A 26,443-nucleotide genomic window follows, 5' to 3' on the forward strand; every position below is an offset into this window, starting at 1 on the left:
GAAACGTCAACAAAAACACCCAAGTTTACCCCGAAGACCACGAATAATATCAACAGTTACAGACTGAGAGTAAAGGACGTCTTCTTCTTCTTCTTCAGCGACGAAACTTTGGACAGGATCGTCAGACTCCTCCCAGAGCTCAGAGAGAAGCTGAATCTGTCTCTGACGAAGCAAAGAGACGATATTTAAACTGAAGCAGAGAGAAATGAGTCCTCGAGAATCTTATTTACATTAACGAACATCGTCTTCCTGACGCCTCGTCTACCTACGTCTTCTTTCCCTCATCGCAGCGTCCGAAAAAAGTAGGAATAAATGTTGTCGATTCCCCAAACGTTGGTAAAAAGAGACTGAGGTAAATCCCTGTAGTAAGACGATAACTGTACACCTCCCCTCCCTCCCCTCTCCTCTCTTGGTTCATGTAGGCACAGGAAGTCCACCCAGGACGCCCCCGTCTGTCCGTCTCCACGTGTGCTTCTTTCAGTCTCGAACCTCGTCTGTTTCCTGTCCGGTCCCTCAGGACTTCCTCTGTCGCACCGTCTCCGAGCTGCCGTTCAGTTTGCTCCGCCCGGACGGCGTCGCTGTGCTGCCGTTGCCCTGCGGACGCTCGCGGTCTGAGGGGACTTCCTGTTTGCGTCGGCGGGTTTCTTTGTAACGGAGTGTGATGTCCCTGCGAGGAGACGGAAAAAGGTTTGATTAGTTCTTCAGGATCATTTCGCTTTACGTGTTTTTGAAAAGTCTCCTTCAGATTTTCTGTCACTGCTGTACACTGGGTTCTAATGATGTGGTTAAAAATGAGATTAATCACTAACCACTGTTTAATTTCTGAGGTTAACCAGGATTTTTCAGACCATTAGACAGTCTGACACCAAATTCAAATGTGGAATTATTTAACTGAACTTTTCTGAAATTTGAATGTGAGGCTATGACACTACAACTCCCATGAGCACTGCCTGCACACAGTGTCTCCTGGTGTTAGGCGTTAAAAAAATACAAGTTCCCTCTCTGCTCAGTCGCTCTCGGTTATAAATAATTTTCAGGATTTTTGTCACAAATTAGCGTCAAAACTCCCGTAACTTTATAAAAAACGAGGGTTTTTTAAAAAATTATTTTTAATTTTTTTTTAAATGAAGGCGTCTAACAGATGAAGCTCATATAAGTTCACACTGCACCGGTCTAACCAGCAACTCTCACAGTAGAGCAGAGGAGGAGGGGAGGAGCACATGTAGGGAAGTGAAACTGAAACTTAACTATGCTCACAGATATGAAGTGCTGAAGGAAACATATTTAAACCTCCAAATATAAAAATACTGACTTATTGAAGTTATATTTAAGAAGTTCTCTTTGTAAATACTGTTAACAAACCAAATCATTTGAAATAAATATGACTCATACATTTTATTTTCCTTATAATGACGCATTTTTAGACTTGTGTGACTCATAGTCTTAAAGACTTTGTAGTCCAGAAAATCTGGTACAAACTTAATTGCTAAAAAATGACTGCTGTAAATAAATATTCAAGCAGACAGTGTTTCAGACAGTGTTTCTTGCTAGGTTTTCCAGTTAATACCTCTTCACCACTTTTATCGTATGCAATAATAAACTTCTCCTTTAATAACTTTATCTTAACAGGCTTATAAGAGCTCAGTACCTGATATTAGCCTGTGGAGTTAAACATGTGTAGTCTTAATTTGAGCGTGCACAGGGGTCATTTACGTTTAAAAAGGTTTTAAAACGTTAGCCTGTCACAGTCAGCTTTAAACATATTAAACATAATTATCCAAGATCAAAATTGTGGCTAGTAAGAGTGGATGTTGCAGCTCTTTGGGTTTCATGCGTTAAAACACAGAAATTTAATTCATCAAACACTGTGAGCTGTAGGTTAGGGAGCTAGCATGCTTTCTGGCACCAGGCACTAAAAGGTTCCTGTGGCCAGATGTTTCCTGAAGCCCTGTGAGACCAGGGATGTAATAGGAAAAATAAAAGTAATTGCACTGCACCTCCAGACCAGTAGAGGGCAGTATAAAAGCTGGTAGCGTAGAGGCTATTCAGCCTGCCCTGGTTTTGATGGGGCTTTATTTCACTACAGATGGATTTGTCAACACTCCAAAAGGAAATTGGCTCTAAACCAGGGGTCTGAAAACTTTACTTTCATAGGAGCCATTTTTCCTCAGCTCACCTGGATTAAAGTCATTCAGGAGACACAAAATCTACTTTATCTTCACAACTTTAAATTATGAAAAATTCTTTGCAGAGTTAGGACCTAGTAAGAAGTCATCTAAACACAGAGTTTTTTTAATTTATGAAATTATATATGTGATGCCTTAATTTGCTTATTTTTCAAAAACGTACAATAATTTCCGTTTTTTTAAAAACTTGCAAAAACAGAAATATTAAATTTTTTGCAAAAAAAAAAAGCATAAAATTCAGTTTTTTATTAAAAAAATGCAAAATATTTTGCAGTTTTTAAATTTTGTAAAATTTCAATTTTTTTTTTTCCATAGAGAATTAAACATTTTTTTTCATTTTTTTGTGATTACAAAAATTTGACAAAAAATGGCCATACTTAGCTTTTTTAATTGAAGAATGGCAGATTTTTATTATAATTTTTATTAAAAATATTTTCAAATTTTAAAAGATTTGCAAAAATTAAAAAAAATAACTACAATACATTTGACAAACATTTCACAATTTTTCAAAGAATGCTTTAAGTTTTAAAACATTTATTGATTATTTTGCTCAACATATTTTTTTTATGTTGTTTGCTAATGTTTTGCCACATATGAAGCATGTATATCAAGCCGCCACGTTGTCAGTTAAATGAATCCATCCACACAGACAACACATTGAAAACCCTTGGTTTAGAGAAAAAGCTGAGTTTAAAAAGTGAAGTTGAGAGATTGAACGCCGTGAAAACAGGACAGTGGCGTGCAGGTGATCCATCAGCAGATGTCTCTTTCTCTTTGTGTCGATGGTTTCATCAGTGACGTTAAAGAAATGGTGAAAACACAGAGTCTGTCTTACCTACCTCTGTGTGCATGGACACTACTGCTGAGCAGGAGGAAGGAGTAAAGGAAAGGAAAGGAAGGGAAGGAAGGATGGGGAAAGACAGATGAGAAGCGTTGCATGCTGGGAGAAACAGGAGCTCAACAGAAGGAAAACCAAACTGTCTCCCTCGGCCCACTCTCACCTGATGAAGAACCTCCACAGGGTCCAGATGAAGATGAGGACGAGTCCTAGAAACCAGCACTGCATGACGAAGAAGGGGATGGGCAGCATGATGGTGTTGGGGTCGTATTTGACCACGATGAGGAACTCCGTCACTGTGATGGCCGCCACCAGCCACGCCTGCTGACCCAGCTTCTTATGGAACTTCCTGTTCAGAGAAAGAGACCAAGCGTCACAGAGTTTTAGTTCGCTTACACGACTTTCTGCAGAACAAGACTCTTTAATAACAGTCAGCACAAAGCTGGTACCACGGTGTGTTCAACTCTACTCTGATACACACTGAGACGATTGGAGGGAAGCAACTTAGGACACCTGTAGGAACTGGAAGCACTGACATTCAACCTGCATTGATGCAGAACAGTTCGACACCTACCTTTAAACCATTTCAAGCTCTTCACAGAAACAAATCTGCTTGAATTTCAATAGAAAATGGAAAAATTGGGCCGTTATTAAAGCTTTTGATTCATCAAAATAAGATTAAAAAAACGTGTAAATTTTTTCATAAAAAAAGTAAGAATCAAGTGCATTATTATAAATTCCAAACGAGTTTTTGTTGTGTTTTTATTGTGTTTATAAAATTGTAGATGTGATGTCTTTGTTTTTTTATTTTTAATAAATTTGCAAATATTTTCAAAAATTTTATGAAAAATTGTAATGTCATAATTTCTTAGAATTTGCAGAATGTATAATATTTCAATAATTATCTAATTTAAAAAAAATCAAAAAACATAAATTTTAATTCAAAAAAATTGCAAAAATTCCCAAATTCCATGAATTTGCAATAAACTCTGAAATTTTTAATTTCAGAAATGTATTTAAAAAAACAAAACAAAACAAAAAAAAAACTGAATTAAAATAATTTTCCAAATTTTCAGAAATTCAAAGAATTTTGAAATCTGCAAGAATTTCAGTTTTTATCATTTAAATCTGGTTTGGGCTTTTATTTTGAAGGCCGGGTTTGCTGTTCAGGGACGTAGCCTGTCAGAATAGCATGAATTTGAAGGACCCGCCCACCCACGCCATGTCCACGCTGCTTCTACTCACGGGTCGTCCATGAAGTCGTAGATTTCCCTCATGGCCACGCCCCCCACGTTGACGAAGAAGACCAGCCGGAGCAGCACCAGGTAGTGTTCAGGAGGCATCCACAGCACGAACTTCAGGTAGAAGGTGTTCAGCTCCGCAAGGAGGAACTGAGGACGACATGGGTCAGATCAGGACCTCAAAGAGACCGGGTTCAGATTGTGATACTGAAACACGCCTCACCATGAAGATGATTCCCAAAACGGCGAGCCAGCGCCGAAGGTTTGACGCTGGTTTCCACTCAAACTTCACCCAGCTGTACGGCGTGAACTGGAATGCGATGCGCTTTATCTTCCCCCTGTAGGGGGCAGAAGAGAGCCCAGTTAGGAGAGAAACCAGGTTTTGATTAAAGTGAGACGGCGTTTGACAGTGAGACGGCGTTTGACAGTGAGACGACGTTTGGTGGGCAGGGTTCAGACGTACTTGTACGTAGGAATGTTCCAGAGGCCCTGCCACTGGTACGGCTTCATGGACAGCCAGGCCAGAGTCTTCATCCCGCAGTAGATCCCCAGACCATTACACACCAACACGTCCATGATCCACTACGAGACAACAAAGACCTCCATCAGAGAAAGACTGTCAGAGGAGTCCTGTCCTCTGAGGGTTACGGTCAGGGGCCTCCTCGTTAAGGAGCGCTCCTCATCTTATCTTTTCTGTTTGTTTACCGTCTGTTGTGCTGCGTTATTGCTTTTTTATGACTCCTGATAACCTCGCTTTATTATTTTTTAACTTCCTGTGTCCTACTAGTGCAAACAAAGCTCTTATCAACTTAATCACTGAGTAACTGCTCTCATAAACCTCAAAGTAAATGAAGTCGAGGATATTACTGCACTACACTGACATCTGAACTCATCAAGTTTGAATATTTAAACATTTACCAGCAGAAAAAAAGACTTTGCTCATGAAGTGTTTTGACCTGAGACTGAATGGCAACAAACACAATCAGCTTCATTATAAACAACAGAGTTTTAGAGAAACCTGAGAGGAAACTTTGGGATTAAGAGATAGATACAACCAGCAGCTATAGAATAAACCGGGATTTCCCAACTTTACCAAAAAGGATTTGTTTCTGACCGGGTAAAGAAAAGTCAACTTAAAGAATGTTTTCTAATTTTTCTTCACTTTTCAATAATTATAATTACATTTGTTTAAAATAGGAATAAGCCTCAAAAAGCCTTGAAGAGCCTCAAGTTCAGTTCAGTTTTTAGATAGCTAAATAATAGACACAAACTGCCAGGTTGATACAGATCATGACATCATCAAACTGAAGTTGTAGCCATCACACAAGGTGTGGTTAGGTACAGTCAGAAACCTGTGAATCCGACAATAACAGCACTTTGCGTCTTGTATGTTTAGGGAAAATGGTTATATATATAAAAAACTCTCTCTATATAAATATGAATACAAAAAATAAAAAAAATAAAAAATAAATAATTTGATTCTATTTTTTCCCCTTCCCTCAAATTTTCTGAGGACCCCACTTCTGCTTCCTAGCGACCCTGAAGGGGGCCACACCCCCCACTTTGAAAACCACTAGTAAAAACTAAAACTATAGTGTCTCCACTTTATTTTCCCACTTCTGGATTCTCTTGAAGTGTCCTTTTGACTTTGGGAAGTGAATTAAATTTGAAAAATGAAAAAAAATATGAAAAAATAATTAAAAAAAATATAATAATGGTAAATAAAATAATTTTAAAAATAAACAAATAAAAACAATTCTAAAAATAAATAAATAAAATGAAATTACTCTTGAAATAAATAGATAAAAATAAAACAATTCTTAAAATGAATAAATAAAAATAAAATAAATCTAAAAATAAATAAATAAAAATAAAATCAATCTAAAAATAAACAAATAAAAATCAAATAATTCTAAAAATTAATTAATAAAAATCAAATAATTCTATAAATAAATAAATAAAAATCAAATAAATAAAAATCAAATAATTCTAAAAATCAAATAAATAAAATAAAATGATTACATATAAAATATGAAAAAAAACACATATGTACTAGGAAGATCTAAGGAATTAAATGTATTTATAAATATATTTGCAGAGAATAATTTGGGATTAAATGTGTTAAAATTGACAAAACAAGTTTTTTTGTTTAGTTTGTATTTTTTTTTAAAGTGAAGATCAGCAGAGCACCCAGCTTTCTGAACTAAATTCAGGGTCGCATTTTAAACGTGCTGCGAGGAAGATCTGTTGAACTGCAGTGCCACCTTTTGGCCTGGAGTCTTATGTACACTCTCACGAAGGCGTGTGTTTAATTTGGAAATGAATGGAGATCAGATCGTCTTTTTAACTCTCCTCTTTTTTTGTTCAAGACAACTGTTTTCCCAGATCCAACCCCACGAGGTAAGGTATTTATTTACTTATATTTTACTTATTCATTGACTTGGTTAATTAATCATGGGCCTATCATTCTGACAATCTGCTAACTTCCTGTTAATGTTTGACACTCAGTCCCGGACAAAGACCCTGGATAACCAACTCCTAAAGATAAAAACACAGATATAACCTGCTCAGTGGGCTCAGCTGTTAGTTGCTCAGTGATATTAATACGTACGTGGTCCCACCAGCACTCAGAGAAGTTAGGTAACTGGTGCTCCAGGCTGTATTCCAGGAACTCGAACATGACACTGATTATCATGCACATCCACCAATCGCGGATCATCAGAGTCTGAGGAAGAGGAGAGGGTGAGTGGGAGGAGGAGAGTGGAGGGAGTGGGAGGAGGTCAGAGAGACAGCACAGAGAGAAAGTCAGCGTTTTCCCTGGCTGTGAGTTTCACAGAAAACTATCGGTGTTTTCAGACGGCAGCAGCAGCAGCAGGCTCAGGGCTCGGGTTGGTTCAGCAGACGGGTCCAGGAGCTCGCCGCCTGCTCTCAGCCCTGATCACTCAGATATGTGTCATGTGCTCGAGGAATTGTTGTCGTTCCTCACATTCCAACACGACGTGCCAGAAGCTTCTCTCACACACTGACACTGACTCAGCCTGGACTTGGCGGCTGACACACTCACAGATCAGTCCCTACAATCATCACTAACTGTTCCTCCAGAGCTGAGCACTGAGCGCGCCCAGGTGTAACAGGTCAGACCTACCTTGATGTACCATCCCAGGAAGTGGGCAGGAACAAAGCCGTCCATCTTATCCTACAGGATGAAAAGAACGGGAAAAATAAGTTTCTAATTTTTCCTGAAATCAGGGCAACTTTGGAAAAGTAGGATTCAAAGTGAAGCTGTTTCACAAAAAAGATGATTGGAAGGAAAAAGTGTGGTTAGAAAGTCAAGTGCATTATGTATCATTTATTTATTTATTTTTATGTATTTTATTTTTATTTTTTCTACAATATTATTATCATTGTCGTAATTTTTATTATTATAATTATTATCTTGATATTTTAAATTAATTGCTTTTTTCCTTTTACATTTTGTTTCTATTATTATTATTGATATTATTATTATTACTATATCAGTTTTAATTATTATTATATTAAAATTGTTAAAATTATTTTATATTTTTATTGATTTATTTATTCATTTTTTCTATCACAATAATCAGTTTTATTATAATGATTATAATTATTATTATTATTGTTATTACTATTATTATCATTATTATACTTTTTAAAATTATTTATTTTATGTATTTTCATTTCATTTTTCTATTTTTTTATTATTATCATTATTATTATTATTATTATTATTATTATGAATATTATTTTTATTTATTTATTCATTTTTTTCTATTATAATAATAAGTTTTATTATTATGATTTTAATTATTGTTGTTATTGTTATTACTATTAGCATTCGTATACTTTTTAAAGTTATTTATTTTTGTGTATTTTCATTTTATTTTTTCTTCTTCTTAATATTATTATTATTATGATTTAAATAATTATTTTTATTAATTTTTTCTTCTTCTTAAACCTTTTGGGACTCTCCTCTATGCGTGGTTGCGGACGTTACCATGAATTTTGACAATACATTTTTATATTTGCCGAACTGTGAATAAATCCTTATAAACTTGTGACTGAATTATAAACTGAGACCAGTAGATATAAATAAGTAAGCCGAATTAAAGTGTTCAAAAAAAAAAAGAAAGTGATGTGCAACAAAGGGGAGAACAGGACATGGCTCCTGCCCACAGCGCCAAAAGAACCAAAAACTGGTTAAATGAAATTTATCAATCCTCTTTCAGTGGGCTCATATAATATTCTAATTTATGAGATGATGAAATTTCTGTTCCTTGAAATATTTCTGTACTGAACTGATTTTATTTCCAAGTTTACTTTTTTAACTTATCAAATATATTTCTTTTTTGACATGCCCCTGTACACCAGGTTGCTTTCTGTTTTTCCCTCTTTGTGCCTCTTTCTCATTTTTCTCTGAAGATATTCTTAATATGTTGTCATGGTTTAAAATTTGGGGAGCGTTATTCACATGGATGATCTGTGTTTCAGCAGACGTGTCAGTGTGACCCACTCTGAGTGAGTGAAATCAGGTCAACAGTGGAGCTGGGCTGTGGGTCAGAGCAGCAGACTCTCCCCGAGGGGTAAAGAGCGGCTGGTCCTGCTGATGGACCTCTGCAGCCGCGCAGCAAGCAGACACACTAACTGTGTCACTGTATGAGAGCTCAGAGAGCATGAGTGTGTGAACGGATGAAAGTTTTTTTTAATGATTTCACAGAAAGATCCTGTAAACTCATAATAAAAACTCAAAGAGGATGAACTTACCCAGATGTTGTGGAAGGGGTCAGTGGTGTTTCCGGGGTCGTACATGAGGCAGTTTCCTCCATAGTCGCGCTCAGGGAGAGCGACCCCGAGCTTCGGGTCAATGTACTTCATGAACTGTCGGCCATCGTGAACCGTCTGAAAGATTTAAAAGAAAAGTAACCGACTTTCCTTTAGTATGACATCCAACATATTTTATCTTCAGATTCATTCGTAAATAGGAAATACTACTTCTTTAACCTCTTTGAAGAATGTCTAGGCTTTGTTAAAACACACCTTACAACTTGCATTCATGGTTTTTACTGTGCATTTTACAATTGTCACAAACCAACCTGGAACAGGATGAATATCAGGAACAGCTCATAGACGACGGAGACGCACAGCCAGAACCTCCAGTAAGCTGCAGAAAGACAGAGAGGAGGAAGAGGAAGATGAAGAGTGATGGTGAGAGTTCTGACAACAGAACACTGATCAGACAGTTGGATGCTTTGCTAACTAGCCTAAGCTTTTATTTTGTAGGAGTACCACAAGGTCCAGTTATGGGCCCACTGTTGTTCACTGATTGTCTTTAGCATGTATTTGGTTTGAGAGAAGCTCCTCATGAGCAGTGAGAACAACATTGTTTGGGAAAGTTTTAACAAGACAATCGCCAGATTAAGTTGGTAAATACTTTTAAACACTGTGGGCTTTGAACTGAAGATAGTTTGTCTTTTAAAAAGAAGACCTAAGAGCTGAAAGTTTGACTTGGTTTTTCTCATCCTACTCCTCTTTTTCCTTTTTTAGTGAAAAAAGTTAAATCAACCCTTCTACCAGTCTTCCATTATAGTAACGTTCTGTACATAAATGCTGCTGTTCAGAGTCTTCACAGCTTGTTCAGTGTTTATTACGGTGCTCTGGGATTTATCATGAACTGTGGTTTTCTTCATCTCTCTTCTACCTAAAGGTAGAGTCTGCAGGATTTTCCTAAAATATAAAACGTCAACTTCAACAGGAATAATCCTGCTCAATCACCTCTTTCGGGCCTCTATACATGTGTGTCAGTGTCTGTATCTGTGTCTTTCTCAACCCCTTCCTCTGCCGGGAACATGATGTTTTGGAGATGATTCCAGGTGGAAAGTAGGTGTGGTTCATCAGCCAATCACAGAGCGCCCAGTGTGACTTTGATAGCAAGTGTAAGAGGCTAATCAGAGCAGCTACAATAGTGGATGTAGCACAGAGACAGAGAAACACAACCGAAGTGGAACAAAACTCCAAACAGATAGAACTTTTTTTCTAAACAGACCCTAACTTTAATATTATTAACTGGACTGCTCTGGGTACATGCCTTCTTAGTCATTGCTGTATCTATTCTGATCAACATTCCGGAATTCCCTTTACCTTCAAAGACTGTCTGATGAACATTCCGGAATGCCCTTTGCTTTCAAAGACTGTCTATTGAACATTCTAGAATGCCCTTTACCTTCAAAGACTGTATGTTAAACATTCCGGAATGCCCTTTGCCTTCAAAGACTGTCTGTTGAACATTCTAGAATGCCCTTTATCTTCAAAGACTGTCTGTTGAACATTCCGGAATGCCCTCAACCTCCAAAGACTGTCTGTTGAACATTCTGGAATGCCCTCAACCTCCAAAGACTGTCTGTTGAACATTCCGGAATGCCCTTTACCTTCAAAGACTGTATGTTGAACATTCCGGAATGCCCTTTAGTCCGTATTAAACACAAAGGACGGAATTCTCACTGTAACATTTGCTGTTCCTCAAGTCTGAACTGCATTTTTAAAGAAAGCCTTTAGGTATTGTGCTCCTTTGTTCCGGAACAATCTACAGTGTGATTTTAAACAGTCAAACTCAGTCTGAATGTTTTTTGAAAGTCTAAATGTCCAGGATTTATTTGAGATAATGTTTTAGTTGCCTTCTGTCAGAGAACTTTAAGCTGCATATAAATCAGATTGTTTATTTCAGTGCAGCTGGGTGGAGTCAGAACATTTTTGGGTCGATGTTTTATGACATAATTACTCTAACAACACTAACTGGATCATGTTTTTTCTATTATGGAGGATCTGGTGATGTTAAGTCACGGCTGAGTCAGTGGGAGTGAAACAGATGATTTGGCTTCTACTCAGTTCCAATCGTTACCGAAGCTCACACAGAGGAATTAATAGTCTGTGTGATGAAGGCTTGAGCCGTACAACATACAGGAAACTGATGCGTTAGCTCTGACACTCCTAGCTGGTGAACCATGGGGAGTTTCACACTGTAAACCCAAACTCCCTCAAGGTCTTTTCCCAAGAAACAGACGAGTGATGCAACATCAACAGGATGCACAACAACTGAACCCACTTGGCTGGTTCAGCAGGTCACGGGGTGAGACGTAATGATGGATACACACACACAGACAAACTCCCGTGTCTTGGGATCCGAACAGGGAGGGCATCAAGGAGGGACAAGTAGCCCAACAACAAGATCAAGTTCTTCCTGCCTTAAAAAACTGACACTACTCAGCGTGTGTTCATGTGACCTCCACACCCTGTTATCTCCCTTCCTCTGTGTTTCCCTCTGGAGGGAGGAAACGTGTGGGCAACAAGACGACTTGATGAAAACACAACTACAGACCAGGTTAACTGACAATATCAAATATAAAACTCATGCTGTTAAAATCTGAATCACCTCCACACATGATGGATGTTTTTTTTCTTATCTACTGGATCTGAAAGGACCCATGACAGGAAAACAGCCGACCTACTTCCCTGACGTCTGTCGCCTTTTTAAAAACTGACAAATGCATTTCTGACGAAGGATTAGCAGCACTCAGAGGGTCTTAATTTCATTTCAGAGTCAACATATGCTCCTCATATGATGCTGTTAATACTCTGTGTGGTCAGAGCTCTCAGGTGCTTTTTCCTCTCTGTGCAGGAAGCAATCAATGGATGGACCTGTTAATGTTTCAGTCTTATTGATTCTGGATCTGGTTCCTGGAACTTATTGATTCCTGATTCTGATTCAGTTACTTTCAGAGAGTAGAAACAAACTAACCCTGAGGGCGTGTGGACCACCACCTCTAAAACATTCTAATAAAGCTCAAACAAACTGTAGACCAGTTGTGCTGGTTCCCCGTGTTCATATTCTCACATTTAGGTGCTTTTTGATCAGGGGTGCCAGGAACTTTAAGTTCTCCCCCAGGAACTAGATGGTAATCATGAAGTCTTGTTGATACCTTATGTTGTCCTTTCAGACAACATAAGGGTTAACGTGGAGGGTTAAAAGTTCATTTCTTTTTGCACTTCAGTGTATTGAACAAAAATACCAGAACTTTGACTTTTGTCACTTTATTAAAAATAAATCATATACTCAGAGAGAGTTGTTTGTGGGGTTTTTTGGACCTAATGTCAGAGTGACTGCGCTGTCTTTATTGGAAATGATCCGTCACTGTTCATTGAAAATCTATGTATTAAAAGTACTAGGTATCGGTACTAGGTATTGTGAGTACTCATGAAAGAATACACATACCGGTATCGGTCCGAAAAAAAAAAGTGGTATCAAACATCTCTACCCAATAACTATATTTGGACCCTAATTCCTGTTGTTGAAAAGCTAAAGTAGTGGTAAAGTAAAGTAGTTCCTTAAAAGGTTCTTAGTTCCTGCAGTGGAAGAGCACCTTTTGTCAACACGTTTTTGTTTTGTAATGTTGAGCTAGCACTTCAGGTCCTGATCATAGACTGTAGAAAAAATGGACGTCCTCTTGCTTGGCTCGAAGTGAGGTCTCAACAAAAACTGCTCCCCCTGGTGGCTGGCTGCAGTATAGGTTAAAAAATACGTCTTTACAGCCATTCCAGATGGGCTGTGGTCAACTTTAAAAAATTATTACACCTGGTAGAAATGTTTCTCACGTCTGATTGTTGTGGTGATTTGAAGATATTATTTGGCTGACTTGTATCCAAGTCCTCTTTTTTTTAAAGTTTTGTTTTCATTAGTTATACGAGGTTAAAAACAAGGTGATTGACAGCTGACGTTCTCGTGTATTTTTTTCTGGGATTGTAAAATATGTCGGGAGGTAGACTCAGGAACTGATACGACTCTATGAAGAAAAAAAAATCAATTATTATTTTTGTCACCCAGCTCCACTCAGATTCTCCCAGAATCCCTCACAGTCTCTACTGCACAGACTCTGGCTCCAAACTGCTACAATGGCGGCGCCTGTGACGGGGGAATTTTGGCTTCAAAACCGAACAATGATAAATGGCGGAGCCACACTGTTCACTCTATATACAGTCTATGATCCTGAAAGGTAAGAAAAATTTTTTTGGAGAATTTTGATTTAAGTTTAATATATCCCTCTCCAACATGTGGCCAGGGATGGGTACCTTTCACATCTGAAACAATACAGTACCGATACCTGGCAATTGCGGTGGTACAAAATATCAGTTTTTTAATGATAACATATAAAAATTTTAATTTAACAAATTGATTCTTCAAACCTTGCAATGCTGTGTTCATGTCCAGCATGGAAAATCGCCTACTCTTCCACTCCTTCACAGTCACAGGGATGTATTCAGGTACCTAAACATGGTACCTTTTGGTTTCACATATATCGGTACCTGGTACTGTTGACAGAATTTGGTCGGTACCCATAAAAGTACCTAAATCAGTACCCATCCCTACATGTGGCCAAGCTTTTTCAAATCTGGGAACAATGTTTTGGGCAATAAGAGGGTTGAAGATATATCCATTACGCTGGAAAAAGGTGTTTTATTGGAAGTCTGTGATGAGTGATGAGAGCGCTCCTCTTACCTGGATGTGGTCGGCTGAAGGGTCCATCTTTGGCTTGAGTTACACCAAAGCAGAGAAACACCAGGATGCTTGCTACAATACCCCTACAGGACGGGAGAGACAAGGGTAGAAAAGGTGAATCTATGAGAAAGCATGAACTCATTTTTTAAAATTTATTTAAGCTTCATGTTTTGTGTGTTAAACTTTGTTTGTATTCTTCCACATCACAGATATCACATGTGAGGTTCCTCAGGGTCCCGTCCTCGGTCCTCTACTTTTCTGTCTCTATGTGCTCCAGAATCATCCAGACTAACAAAGTCTTTGCAGATGAATCACAGATTTATCTCCCCTCACTATTCTCAAAATCCAGCTGATACAACACAACAACAAAACTGGCAGAAAAGGCTAACAAGTCTGTTTTCAAAAAAAGACTTTATTTAATAAATCAATAAATGAATAAATGAATAAACAAACAAACACTGTGGGGTATTAATGTCGGAATATTCAGACTCTTCTCTCCCTGTCAGAAGGATGAACAGAAAGCACTGCAGAAGACGTTTGATGTTTGAGGTCTAAAAATAGGCACAAAGAGCAGGACGAGGAGTGTAATGTGACATAATGAGATTTAACATGAATCTGGAGGCCTGTCTCAGCCTCAGAGCCTCAATTCTTGACCTCATTTTGATTCCTCGTGTGTGTTTTTACTCAGAAACATAAACCTGAACCTGCTACTTCCTGTTTCCTTCGATCTCCTCCGTGTTGACACCTGAACACCAAGAAACAGGCGACAACCAGCAAACGAGCAGCAGGCTGAGCGACGGCACACACAATGAGATTTCAGCTCAGGCTGCCAACAAGTGGGAGCATTAGTGTGTGTGTGTGTGTGTGTGTGTGTGTGTGTGTGTGTCTGAGAGTGTGTTCATGCATGGGTTAGCGTGTGTAAACAGGTGGTGGTGAAGAATTAGTCAAAAGGATGATGTTTTAAGAGGAGTGTGAGGGGATAAGTGTATCCATTAGTGTGTGAACGCATAACAGAGAGAGATTTGTGTGTGTGTGGGAGTGTGTGTGTGTGTGTGTGTGTGTGTGTGTGTGAGGGTGTCCTCTGCTGCCAGGAAGAAGCTCTAGGGTCTTTATCCCAATGAGCCAGACTGCGCTGACTTCAGCAAATCCTGTTAAGAACCGTCCCACAATCCCTCACACACACACACACACACACACACACACACACACACACACTCACACTCACACTTCGTTTATTATGGAGCTTTCTGGAGCTTTTTTCTGCTCTGATTTAACCCCACACTTACACACACACACACAGAAACACGTTTTTCTATGAACCAGTTTCATTATCAGTCGACGTGGACTGAGGCGCTGCTCAATCACAGACTCAGAGACACAGAGACGGAGAGTTCGCCTGAGGGGGGAGCTCTAAAAATGACTATCCCTGAAAAATGGATTTAATGTGAAATGTTCACGTCCCACTCTGAAAAGAGGACTATTAAAAGCTGCTCTGCTGTGGAGGCATTAACACCACGACAGACACAGCTGAAACCAGAGGATTGGTTTCTTATTCACACTGAGCTAAAGGAAGAAACTTTGCAGAAACTAGACTCAAATATTTCAGTTTTTACCGTTGGATCTTATCAAACACTTTCTGTCGGACTGAAATTAGCACAAGTATTTTGATTTTACCACAAAGAGGAGGTCTTCTGCTTTCCCCTACTGTAAACATGAATGTGTAAAGTACCAGTGCTGGGTGTTCAGACTGAGCATGTGCAGATTTTCAAACCTCTACATGTTCATATGTTGGAGAAATTCATGAATCTGTCTGTAACTGATCAAAACACTCCATACTAAAAATAGCACCAGATCTGACTTAGTGAAATAATGAGGTCATCACATAAGGATTTAGGCCCTGAATCAGAGGGCCAATCAGAGCAAAGGGGGTTTGTGGAATAGGGAGCCTTAAAGGGACAGCAGGTACAACAAAGTGTTTTAGACAGAGGCTGAAATAAGGGTTTTACCAAAACACCAGAGAGAGAAGAATAGGGTTTTTTAAAGTTGTGAATCGTGTAAAGATACTACGGGGGCACCAGAAGGACAAAATACAGACCAAAAAAACAACAATTACTAGAATAAATGTAAATATAAATTTGGTAAGTAAATGTTGAAACAGCATTATGATAAAAACATTCCAAGGCTGAAAGCTTTTACTCTGTTCTAGAAAAAGTGAGGCTCTTTCAGGAGTGTTCCGGAATAGTGCTACACATTCTAGAACAGAGGTCTGCAACCTTTACTTTAACAGGAGCCATTTTTACTCAGCTCACCTGGATTAAAGTCATTTAGGAGACACAAAATCTACTTTATCTTCACAATAAAGACAAAAAAAGGGTATATAATTCTACACATGGTTAAAATCTGAGGAACACTTATCTAAACGAGAAGTATTTTGAATTTATGAAATTGTATATGTGATGTCTTGATTTTTAATTTTTTTTGCTGCATTTTTTAAAATTTTGAAATTTCAAAAAATTTGCAAAAATTTTGAGAAATTTTAAAATAAAAAAAAGAAAAAATGTCAGAAAATCTGGAAATTCTTTTCTTTTTTTTTTGAATTTACAATAAAGACTGTAAGGTGTATAAAATTCTATATATGGTAAAAATCTGAGGAACACATATCTAAACTAGAAGTTTTTTGAATTTATGAAATTGTACATGTGACGTCTTGGTTTTAAATTTTTGATACATTTAAAAAAATGACATTTCAAAAAATTGCAAAAAATTTCAAATATTTTAATTATTTTTAAAAAATGCAAAATTGTTAAAAAGGTTGATTTTTTTCTTTCATTTTTTTAAATTTAAAAAATTATCAGAAATTTGAAACTTTTGAAACTAAAAAAATAAGCAAAAATATCAACAAATTTTAAAATTTTAAATGTGCAAAATGTTCTAAGAATTCTAAAAAAATTGAAATTTTGAATGAGCAAAATTTTTTTGAATGAATTTGCAAAAATGTCATTTTTTTTAAAGAAAAAATTAAATTTGCTAACATACACTGATTATATATGTATAAAATATAAATAAAAAATATAAAAATAATATATATTCATAATTACATACGGCCAATGAACATGATGGGTATGTTTTTTTGAATGTAGGCAGGAGCCTATGAGAGACTCATAGAAACAGAAATGGTACAGAAATGAACCAGGAATTATCAGCAGCTTCAACAGACTTTAAAGGTGCAGTGTGTATTTTTATCTTGTAGGATGGTAAAACCACAGAGGTAGAAGTTACAGAAATCTTCTTTAATCCTTTGACTCTCAGACTCTCAGACTGAAACCCAGCCTGAGAGAGTTAACAGTCAGGAGAAGAAGAGATGTGATTAAACCCTGACACTGGTGGCCCTGTGTGCTAATAAAAACAGTTTCCTGAGTGGATTTAAGGACACGGAGGACTCTGAGGAAGTGACGTCTGGAGCCTACTCACCTCTTGGTGTTGTAGGCCGTATCCTGGGGTGTTTCCTCCAGCAGTGTGACGTAGACCAGAGCACAGGTCAGGATGAACAGCACCGTCACGGTGTGGGCTCGCCTGCAGAGGGAGAGACAGAGATTAGAAACTCTGCTGCTCACGAAAACACATGACTCAGGAAAGCTTTCCAATGTTCATACGAAGCAGGAAGTGGAGGAGAGATGAAACAGATCAGTGTTTGGAAACTTCAGCAGGAAACGCTTCAAAAAGAGTTCCCAACAAACAAAGCATTAAACACACAGGAGATGATTTTATGAGTCACTTCCACATATTCTACATGAAGGATGAAAGCAGCTTTTGTTCCAGTTTGCATGAGAACGACTTTATTACAGTCTGTGAAAAACCTCAGGATGATCTCTGGGTACGCTGTGAGTCTGAAGTTCACGGCGACGACCTTACAGGATCATATCTCGCTCTGCAGTTTCAGGTGTACGTCCAGGTTATCTCAGATTATCTCAAAGAGCAAAGTTTCATCTGTTCTACTGATAAAGTTATGGTGAGCAAAGAGAGAGCCCCAAAATTTACACACAGAGACAACGTCTGCTGCATGTCCCACGTCCACCACCGTGGGACATCACATCGCTCCACCTGTAACCTTTGGTAACCTTAAAGAGAGGTGTATTCAAACAGTATTTAACCGTTACAGAGTATGTTCTGATATTTCTGTTATGGATGCAGGATATTGTATGTAGGGATGGGTGCCTTTCACATTTGAAACAATACGGTACAGATGCCCAGTACCTGGCAATTGGTATTGGTACTTATCGGTACCAATTTTTGGTACTTTTGCGTGTTTATGTGGTAAAAAATGTATTTATATCGGCAGAATTTGTAGTGTTGGTCGATATCTGATGTTTTATTTCAAGCCAATATCCACTGCTACTGATTAGGGATGCACTGATACTGATCCTGGTATCCTGTATCGGTGTATTGGTGCCCCTTAAAGCTGGACCGGTATCAGTGCCGATCGGATCGGTGCATCCCTGTCTCCGTTTTAAATCAAACTCCGAAAAAAAAACAGGAATCTACAAAATAAAAGTCGTCTTAACCAAAAAAAAACACTGCAAGGGCTGATCTCAGGTACGACCTCATAAACTGTTAGATTTGTCCAGCTGACAGAGCAGAAATCTGCTTTGATCATGAATAAAATAATGATTTTAACTTTATCCACACTGACTGATATGAAGGTGATCATCTGTGTTCGACACTGAGAGTGAAACAAACGAACTCCCATGAGGCGTGATCAATACATGTGAGGTTTCTGACATCTGACAGGGTAAACATTGCGCTGCTCTCTGGAGAACAAACTGAAGACGTAAACAGCCAGAGTCCCCCCCCCCTCAGCTCATCAAACTGACAAAACACGGCGGCGTGTTTCCCTGGAGCACGCTCTGTGACATTTCCCTGACAGAGCGTCTCTCCAGAGGGAGGACAGCCGTCATGATGAGGCGCTGCAGAAAAAATAAACTGTTCATGTTTGCTGCCGTTAGGGAAACGAGCTCTGCTCTGTTTTCAGCTGTTTAGGAAACGCAGAGATAGTCAGAAGAACGACAACACACACAGCTGTTACAGATAAAACTCTGACGCCCAGTTGTTTAAATGGGAATCTATGATCCTTTAATGGGGGGTGTTTAGGTACCAATGCTGGATGTTCAGACTTACAGAGGGAATTGATTATTAAAAACACTGACACTAAATAAAATCACGTGTTACGATTTTTTATTTTAAATTTCTTAAAATTGTTAGAATTTATTTTTTTTGAAATTTTTGTAACTTTTTGAAACTTGAAAATTTTCAATTTTTATGCAAGTTTATCTAATAAGCCCTTTTCCTTTGTTTTTAAATTTTTTCAATTTTTTTTTAATTCCTAAAACAAAGAACATTTTCTAAGATTTTTAAAAAATCTGTTAAAAAAGAAATTTTAACAACTTTCTTTTAAAAACTCAAAAACTTTAATTTTAGCATTTTTTATTTTTTGACTTTTTCCATCTTTCAATTTAAAAAAAAGTAGAACTTTTGGAAAATAAAAAAATTTCAATTTTTGTGGGGGAAACTTCCAAATTTATCAAAAAAAAAAAAAAAAAAATCACATGTACAATTTTATAAATTCATCCAGAAAACTTTCCATTTAGATGAATTTCACTGGAATTTAAGAAAAAAGAATTTAAGTCACTTGTCTTTATGCAAATCAATCTAACAAAGCCCTTTTCTTTTATTAATTTTTCAATTTTTTTCAATTCCTTAAAAAAAATAATTTTTGAGGATTTTTTTTTAAATAAAAAAAATGCAATTTTTTTTAAAATTCAAATACTTTTTAAAATTTCAAAAAAATTTAATTTTTTGCATATTAATTTTTTTTTTTTCCCGCATTTTTCCTTCCTGTTATTTAAAAATCTTTTGGACAAAAACAAGTTTCAATTTTTTTATTGAATATTTGCAAATTTATTCAAAATAAAAAAATAAGACATTACATGTACAATTCTAAAGATTCATTAACAGATAACTTTCACTGGAATTTAAGAGAAAAGAATTTAATACACTTTATCTTTATGCAAATTAATTTAATTAGCCTTTTTTATTTTTTTAGTTTTACATTTTTTTTTTAATTTCTAAGAAAAGGAGACATTTTTTGCAGATTTAAAAAAAATTATAATAATTGCACATTTTTTAGAATTTCAAATACTTTTTAAAATTTAAAAATCTTTTAATTTTTTTCATTTTTAATTCTTTTTCGGACATTTTTCCTTCTTGTTATTTAAAAAACTTTTTAGGATTTGGACAAAAAATAAGTGTCAAAATTATTTTAATATTTGAAAATTTATTAAAAATTAAAAAACTAAAACATCACATGTACGATTTTAGAAATTCATCCAGGGAACTTTCTGTTTACAATACTTTTCACTGGAATTTAAGAGAAAAGAGTTTAATAAACTTTGTCTTTATTGTGAAGATAAAGTAGACTTTGTGGCTCCTGAATGACTTTAATCCAGGTGAGCTGAGGAAGAGTAAAGGTTGCAGACCCCTGAGTTAGTTTTGAGTTTTGATCAGTTACAGACAGATTCAGGGATTTCTGCATCGTGTGAATATTTAGAGGTTTGAAAATCTGAAAGCGTTGAATCTAGACATCCAGTGTTGTCATTTTTCATCCATATTTAAAATATAAAAAAGCAGAATACCCCCTCTTTAATGTCTATTTATGTCATCGACAGACTCAGCTAAAACCTATAAATGGCTGTAAAAGTTGCCTAAACTCAGACAAACACTGAGATATCTGTGATGAGGCTTTGCCTGCGTGTGTCAGACCTCAGAGCGTCTCCTCCGCCCGCAGACCTTTGGCCTACAGAGTGAGTCACAGAGACGCTGAGCCAGGTGTCATCAGCACGTTGTCCCTGCTCGAGCTTCTTATCCAACCTGTTTGGCAGGAGACACGAGGGAGGGCTCAGCGTCTCCCTCACCTGACAACCTCGCACCACGGCGGGAGAGGAACGACGCAGAGGAAACACCTGTTATCAGTGACACGAGCGATAAAATGCGCTACTGAATCTGAGGTTTGGCGCCTGATCAAATCAAAGCTTCTGATTGGATGATTACTCAGAGCATATCGTATGTTGAGGATGTCAGAGATAGAAAACAGGTTGTGTCTGATTCAGAGAGATGTGACTTCATTTAAAGCAGCGGGTTGAGTTTGACCACAGCAGGCTCCGGTTTCCATGATGTCACACGGGCGCCCTCCTTGTGACGCTTAGATAACATCAAATCCAGTTATGAGCTGGGTTTTCCTTTAAGCGGTGTCAGCGCCCTGAGCGAAGGGTTCCTGATTCAAAAACACGTTAAAAATAAAACTTTTTCCAGGATATTTTTAGAGGGCTGAAATCAGCGTCAGAAGGAGCAGAAACGTGTGGGCAGCAGAGCTATTTAGGGAGAAACCAAACGCAGCGTGCCAGCACAAATGTTTGCTTCATCAGGCGGAGGTCGAGATAAGGTTCATCTGAGCGTGCTCAGAGGAGAAACACGTTTTACAGCTCCTCACAGGCATGATGGAGCTGCCTCCGTCCAAACATACAGATCTTTGTTTTCTCTGTTTCCATACAGACCAGTGACAAACCCAGCAGAGCTCAGCCCATGGCGTGCACATGTCCGTCTCTATGACAACACCACGCCAGCTGATGAAGTTTGTTAGAGAGAAGAGAGATCTGTGTTTTTCTCTGCTGAAAATGATTTCTGTGATTAATTTAGTAGTGATGGTGGACACTGGAGCCTAACTGTCAGACAGAAAAAGGACAGAAGAGCAGAAGAAAGAGAAACAGGAGAGAGATAGAGCACAAGCTAAAGGCTAAAAGGGCTAATCTGGTTGTGCTAATGTTTCCTCCAACCCACAGTCAGCAGTTATTCTGCAGTGGTCTGCTCAAACTTGAGAGTCTATCAATAAAATGAAGAGCCAGGTTATGTTAGCTCTGATTGGTACATTACATAGCACATGTTTTGGCTCCTAGCAGGCCTTTTTTGGCATGTTTTGGCAACAAAAATGGCACTTAAGCACTCATTTGACCAAGAAGTCAGCACTTAACGCATATATTTCCTCCTAGCAGACCTTTTTTTGGCATGATTTAGCAACTATAAGGGCACTTAAGCTCATATTTGACCCACAACCTTGCACTTCAGTGCATGTTTTAGCTCTAAGCGAGCACTTTAGCGCATGTTTTGGCTCCTAGCAGGCCTTTTTTGGCATGTTTTGGCAACTAAAAGGTTACTTTAGCACTTTTTTGACCTGCAAGTCAGCACTTTGGCACATGTGGCTCCAAGAGGAGACTTGAGCACATGGTTTTTGCTCCTAGCAGGCACTTTAGCACTTGTTTGACCAGCAAGTCAGCACTTTAGCGCATGTTTTGGCTCCTAGCAAGCACTTTAGCGCATGTTTTGGCTCCTAGCGAGCACTTTAGCGCATGTTTTGGCTCCTAGCAGGCCTTTTTTGGCATGTTTAGGCAATAAAAAGGGGACATTATCACTCTTTTAACCCAAAAATCAGCACTTAAGTACATGTTTTGGCTCCTAACAGGCATTTTAGTGTTTTTATTTGTTCCTGACAGGCTCTTTAACCATTTTTTGGTTTCTAGCAGGCACTTCAATGCATGGTCTGGTTCCTAGCATATCCTTTAGGGCATGTTTTGGCTCCGGGCAGGCACTTTAAAGCATGTTTTGGCTTCTAGCAGGCCTTTTTTGGCATGTTTTGGCAATAAAAAGGGGACATAATCACTCATTTAACCCAAAAATCAGCACTTGAGTACATGTTTTGGCTCCTAGCAGTCATTTTAGCGCATGTTTTGGTTGCTAGCAGGCCTTCTTTGGCATATTTTGGCAATAAAAAGGGGACATTATCACTCATTTAACCCAAAAATCAGCACTTAAGCACATGTTTTGGCTCCTAACAGGCATTTTAGTGTTTTTATTTGTTCCTGACAGGCTCTTTAACCATTTTTTTGGTTTCTAGCAGGCACTTCAATGCATGGTCTGGTTCCTAGCATATCCTTTAGGGCATGTTTTGGCTCCGGGCAGGCACTTTAAAGCATGTTTTGGCTTCTAGCAGGCCTTTTTTGGCATGTTTTGGCAATAAAAAGGGGACATAATCACTAATTTAACCCAAAAGTCAGCACTTAAACACTTGTTTGGCTCCTAACAGGCACTTTAGCCATTGTTTTGGTTCCTAGCAGGCACTTTGGGGCATGTTTTGGCTCCTAGCAGGCCTTTTTTGGCAACTTACTGGGCGCTCTGACATATTTTGACCAACAAGTCACCACTTCAGTGCATGTTTTGGCTCCTAGCAGGCACTTTGGGGCATGTTTAGGCAACTAAAAGGATACTTTAGTTCACATTCGACCCACAAGTGGGCACTTAAACATGTTTTGGCTCTGAGTGAGCACATTAGCGCATGTTTTGGCTCCAAGCGCAGCACTTTAGTGCGGGTTTTTAGCCACCAAGAAGGCACTTAAGCAAGCATTTCACTCACAAGTGGGCACTTTGGCTTGTGCTTTTCAATATTTAGCCACTAAGAGGTGCAACTGACCTCCCTAACATGCACACCACTGCTGGCCTTACCCCCCAAACTTTTTTTCTTATGTGCTCTAATTATGTTTTGGTAACCTTATTGATGAACAAAATAAGTATGAAGGGCTAAATCTGCCTTTCTTAGCCTTCACTCTCTGAGCCTGTTTTATTTGAGCTTTAATCATGTGGCCTTTCTTCAGCTAACTTGTCAGTGTAGCCCAAAACGAAACTAAGCACAGATTGCTTTTTCAAACTGGCAGCAGGCCTGCAGGTTGACCACAAGGTAAACAGATCCTGCTGTAGACTCTGTTCATCATTTGTCCTCCTTTGGAACAAACTGGGAGTGTCCTCCAGCCACGGTGAATGACTTATTGTTCTCATGTCCATTCTGCAGAAAGCTCGTTCTACATGAAACTCTGACGCAGTTTTTATTACATTTAGTTTATTGTGCATCATTTTACTGTGTATGGTTATAACTCAGGATGATGAAAACACAGTTACAAAGATGCAATGTCTCATTTTGCATCTTCTGGAGCAGCTGCTTTATAGACCGGCTGTGGAGTACAACGGTTAAGGGTCGTAAGGGTGTTAACCACCAAAAATCACATTTTTCACCTCAATAACAATTCGAGAGCAATCCCTGACTCTCAGCCCACAGTCACTGACATGTTCACCTGAGAATCTCCAGTTAGCACGGTCACTTTTTGCTCCAAAACACCCATAGCTCTATAACGGTCAGAGCGGGACAGTAGTGGACTTCATGGTGTTTTATCATTTCTGACAGCTGACTGCAGAAAAATCAGACATTTCATGCTTCTCACAGCTTTAAACAGTAAACACTACATTCAAACTGAGCTCCTCCTCCTTGGCTCAGTGCCAGCTGCAGCACACACACACAGCCCCCGACTGTCTCTACATGAACACACTCTTTAGCCCAGCATACACTAGTGATGGGAAACTTGATTCTTTTTACTGAGTCGAGTTTAAATGAGTCACTCACCAAAGTGAATCGGGTTTTTGAGTCATTTGAGTCACTCGAGTCAGTTACCCAGAAAGTGCATAGAAATCCATATTTCAGAGAGATTCAAACCAGCGAAATGACTGGAAAGGACAATTAATACACTCCAATGTGAAAAAAAGAGTGAAAGATCAATATATATTAAAGAAACTTCTATTTTTCTAACTCACAAATAAAATAACATTAAATTAGATAAATATAACTGAGATAAATTACAAAGTTCAAACAGTGCAACATTAGAAAAAATAACTATGTGCAATAAATCTAAAGTAAAATAAAGCCTCTTGACAAATGTGAAAATAAACAGAAATAGCTTAAACAAAGGTGAAATAAAAATGAAGTGTCAACAGACATCAAAAAGTCACCCCTCCTTTAAAATGAATTGTCCTCACAACAAATTGGCATTCAGGAAAATGATCTCATGAACATTTCCAGGACTGAGACGGTAATGCTACGTACGTTCGAGCCTGCGAGTGACTCGTATGTGCTTTGAGTCATTCTGTGAGTGAGTTAGTGATCCGTATGTACTGTGGGTGAGTTAATGACCCGTATACACTGTGAGTTGAGCCATTCTACGTACCAGCCATTCTCCCTTGATGTGAGTGAGGGGCTGGGCTACCATGAGCTTTGTACTGAGTCAGTAAATGAGTCATTTGGGGTGAAGAGTCATGATTCTCGAGTCAGTAAAGTGATTCTCGGGTATTGAACGATTCGTTCATAATTCGCACAACACTAGCACACACCTGTAGCATCCTGTTTCTACGTGGGAGGGACTCAAGAGCCATGCACCTGACTTAGCATGTTAGCACAAGCTAATCACGGCTATTTGTCACATACCTGGTTAGCAGAAAGCTAACTCACGTGGCGCTCTGATTAGCTTCTTTCACTCACTATTATCATTACTTAAAGTCACTTGAGTACTAGGTGCTCAGAAATGTCCTGACACAACCAAAACATCAACATCCAGGCAGAGGAGGGGGGCTGAGGCCGACACAGACACTGACACACATGTAAAAAGGCCCAGAGGAGATGATTCTTACTATATAAAAATCCTGCATTTCTAACTTTTATTCTCCACTAGGCCTGTCACGATAATCAATAAATCAATTAACCAAACGATAAATAAAAACGTCCTCTGTAAGTTTCCCAGCCTGGATAAACTGACACGTGCATGTTTGTTTTCCTCCTCTCTTTCGACCAAAGAGGCTGAATGAGAAGATGGCTCACTACGTCTATCTTTCCTAACATCGGGGTGCATAGGTTCTATAGCGGATTTATAGCGGAGTGAGCATCTGTCAAAAATGCGATCTTTGGGGTGAAGACGGGGCTGCTCGCGCGTACACACGGAGAGAGCTGAAGCGAGCGTCCTGAGGGGTAAGGAGGAAACACACGCTAATATGAGTGATGGCACCAAAGATACGGTTCTTAAGCCGCCTGCCACAGTCCCAGTGTGGGAATATTTAGTTTTTTATCAGAATGAACAAAGTGTGAGCTCATGAACACCAACGAGCTGATATGTGGCATTTGTTTGAAAATAGTGGCGACGAAGAAGAAGAAGGGGAGGTGCAGCGGAGCCTTGTCCTTTGACAATCCGCTCTTACTGAGGCTTTTGGTCGGCAAAGTAAATAGAAATAAAAGCGCCAAATGGTGGCGCTCAAAGACAGCTACATTGCCAAAGAAATGCAGCCCTTCAATACGGTTAAAGCCAGAAATGTTAAAAATGTTTGACAGACAGTTCGGATTGACTGGGAAAAAGGACATGTTACAAACAATTCAGGAACTGTATAAACTCCCTTTTATTTAGGCTATAGTTTTTATTGTTGTTGGGTTATTTTGGAGTTTTGTTTTTTCTTTAGAGACAGGGTCTGTGTTTTATTGTTTTCGATTAGTATTAAAAATATTTTTTTTCTAAAAGAGAGGCTATTTCATTTTCATTGTATTTTTTTCTCTTTCTTGTTTGTTAAATTTATTATATATATATTTTTTTATTTGATTTCAAAGATCCTGACCTTTTAATTACAGTTAAATGCTCTTAAGAAA

At 38.3% G+C, this 26,443-nt stretch overlaps 1 protein-coding gene across 1 annotated transcript in view; it reads right to left on the reverse strand.

Moving 5' to 3' along the window:
- Positions 1 to 221: 221 nt before the first annotated feature.
- The window catches only part of ptdss2 (phosphatidylserine synthase 2), a 30,445-nt gene continuing 4,223 nt past the window's right edge, over positions 222 to 26,443 (reverse strand). Inside the window, exons 3-13 of the mRNA XM_074678175.1 lie at positions 17,302 to 17,403; positions 13,831 to 13,913; positions 9,377 to 9,444; positions 9,048 to 9,182; positions 7,411 to 7,461; positions 6,877 to 6,990; positions 4,729 to 4,847; positions 4,489 to 4,603; positions 4,270 to 4,415; positions 3,188 to 3,373; positions 222 to 667 (exon numbers count right to left, since the gene is read on the reverse strand). Of these exons, the coding sequence (XP_074534276.1) occupies positions 514 to 667; positions 3,188 to 3,373; positions 4,270 to 4,415; positions 4,489 to 4,603; positions 4,729 to 4,847; positions 6,877 to 6,990; positions 7,411 to 7,461; positions 9,048 to 9,182; positions 9,377 to 9,444; positions 13,831 to 13,913; positions 17,302 to 17,403 (1,273 nt within the window). The 3' untranslated portion in view covers positions 222 to 513. The remainder of the gene's footprint in view (positions 668 to 3,187; positions 3,374 to 4,269; positions 4,416 to 4,488; positions 4,604 to 4,728; positions 4,848 to 6,876; positions 6,991 to 7,410; positions 7,462 to 9,047; positions 9,183 to 9,376; positions 9,445 to 13,830; positions 13,914 to 17,301; positions 17,404 to 26,443) is intronic.

Source organism: Halichoeres trimaculatus, unplaced genomic scaffold (assembly GCF_033239565.1).
Source record: "Halichoeres trimaculatus isolate MK-OKI-2021-1 unplaced genomic scaffold, fHalTri1.1 fHalTri1_scaffold_10, whole genome shotgun sequence".
In the NCBI taxonomy this organism is placed as follows: domain Eukaryota; kingdom Metazoa; phylum Chordata; class Actinopteri; order Labriformes; family Labridae; genus Halichoeres; species Halichoeres trimaculatus.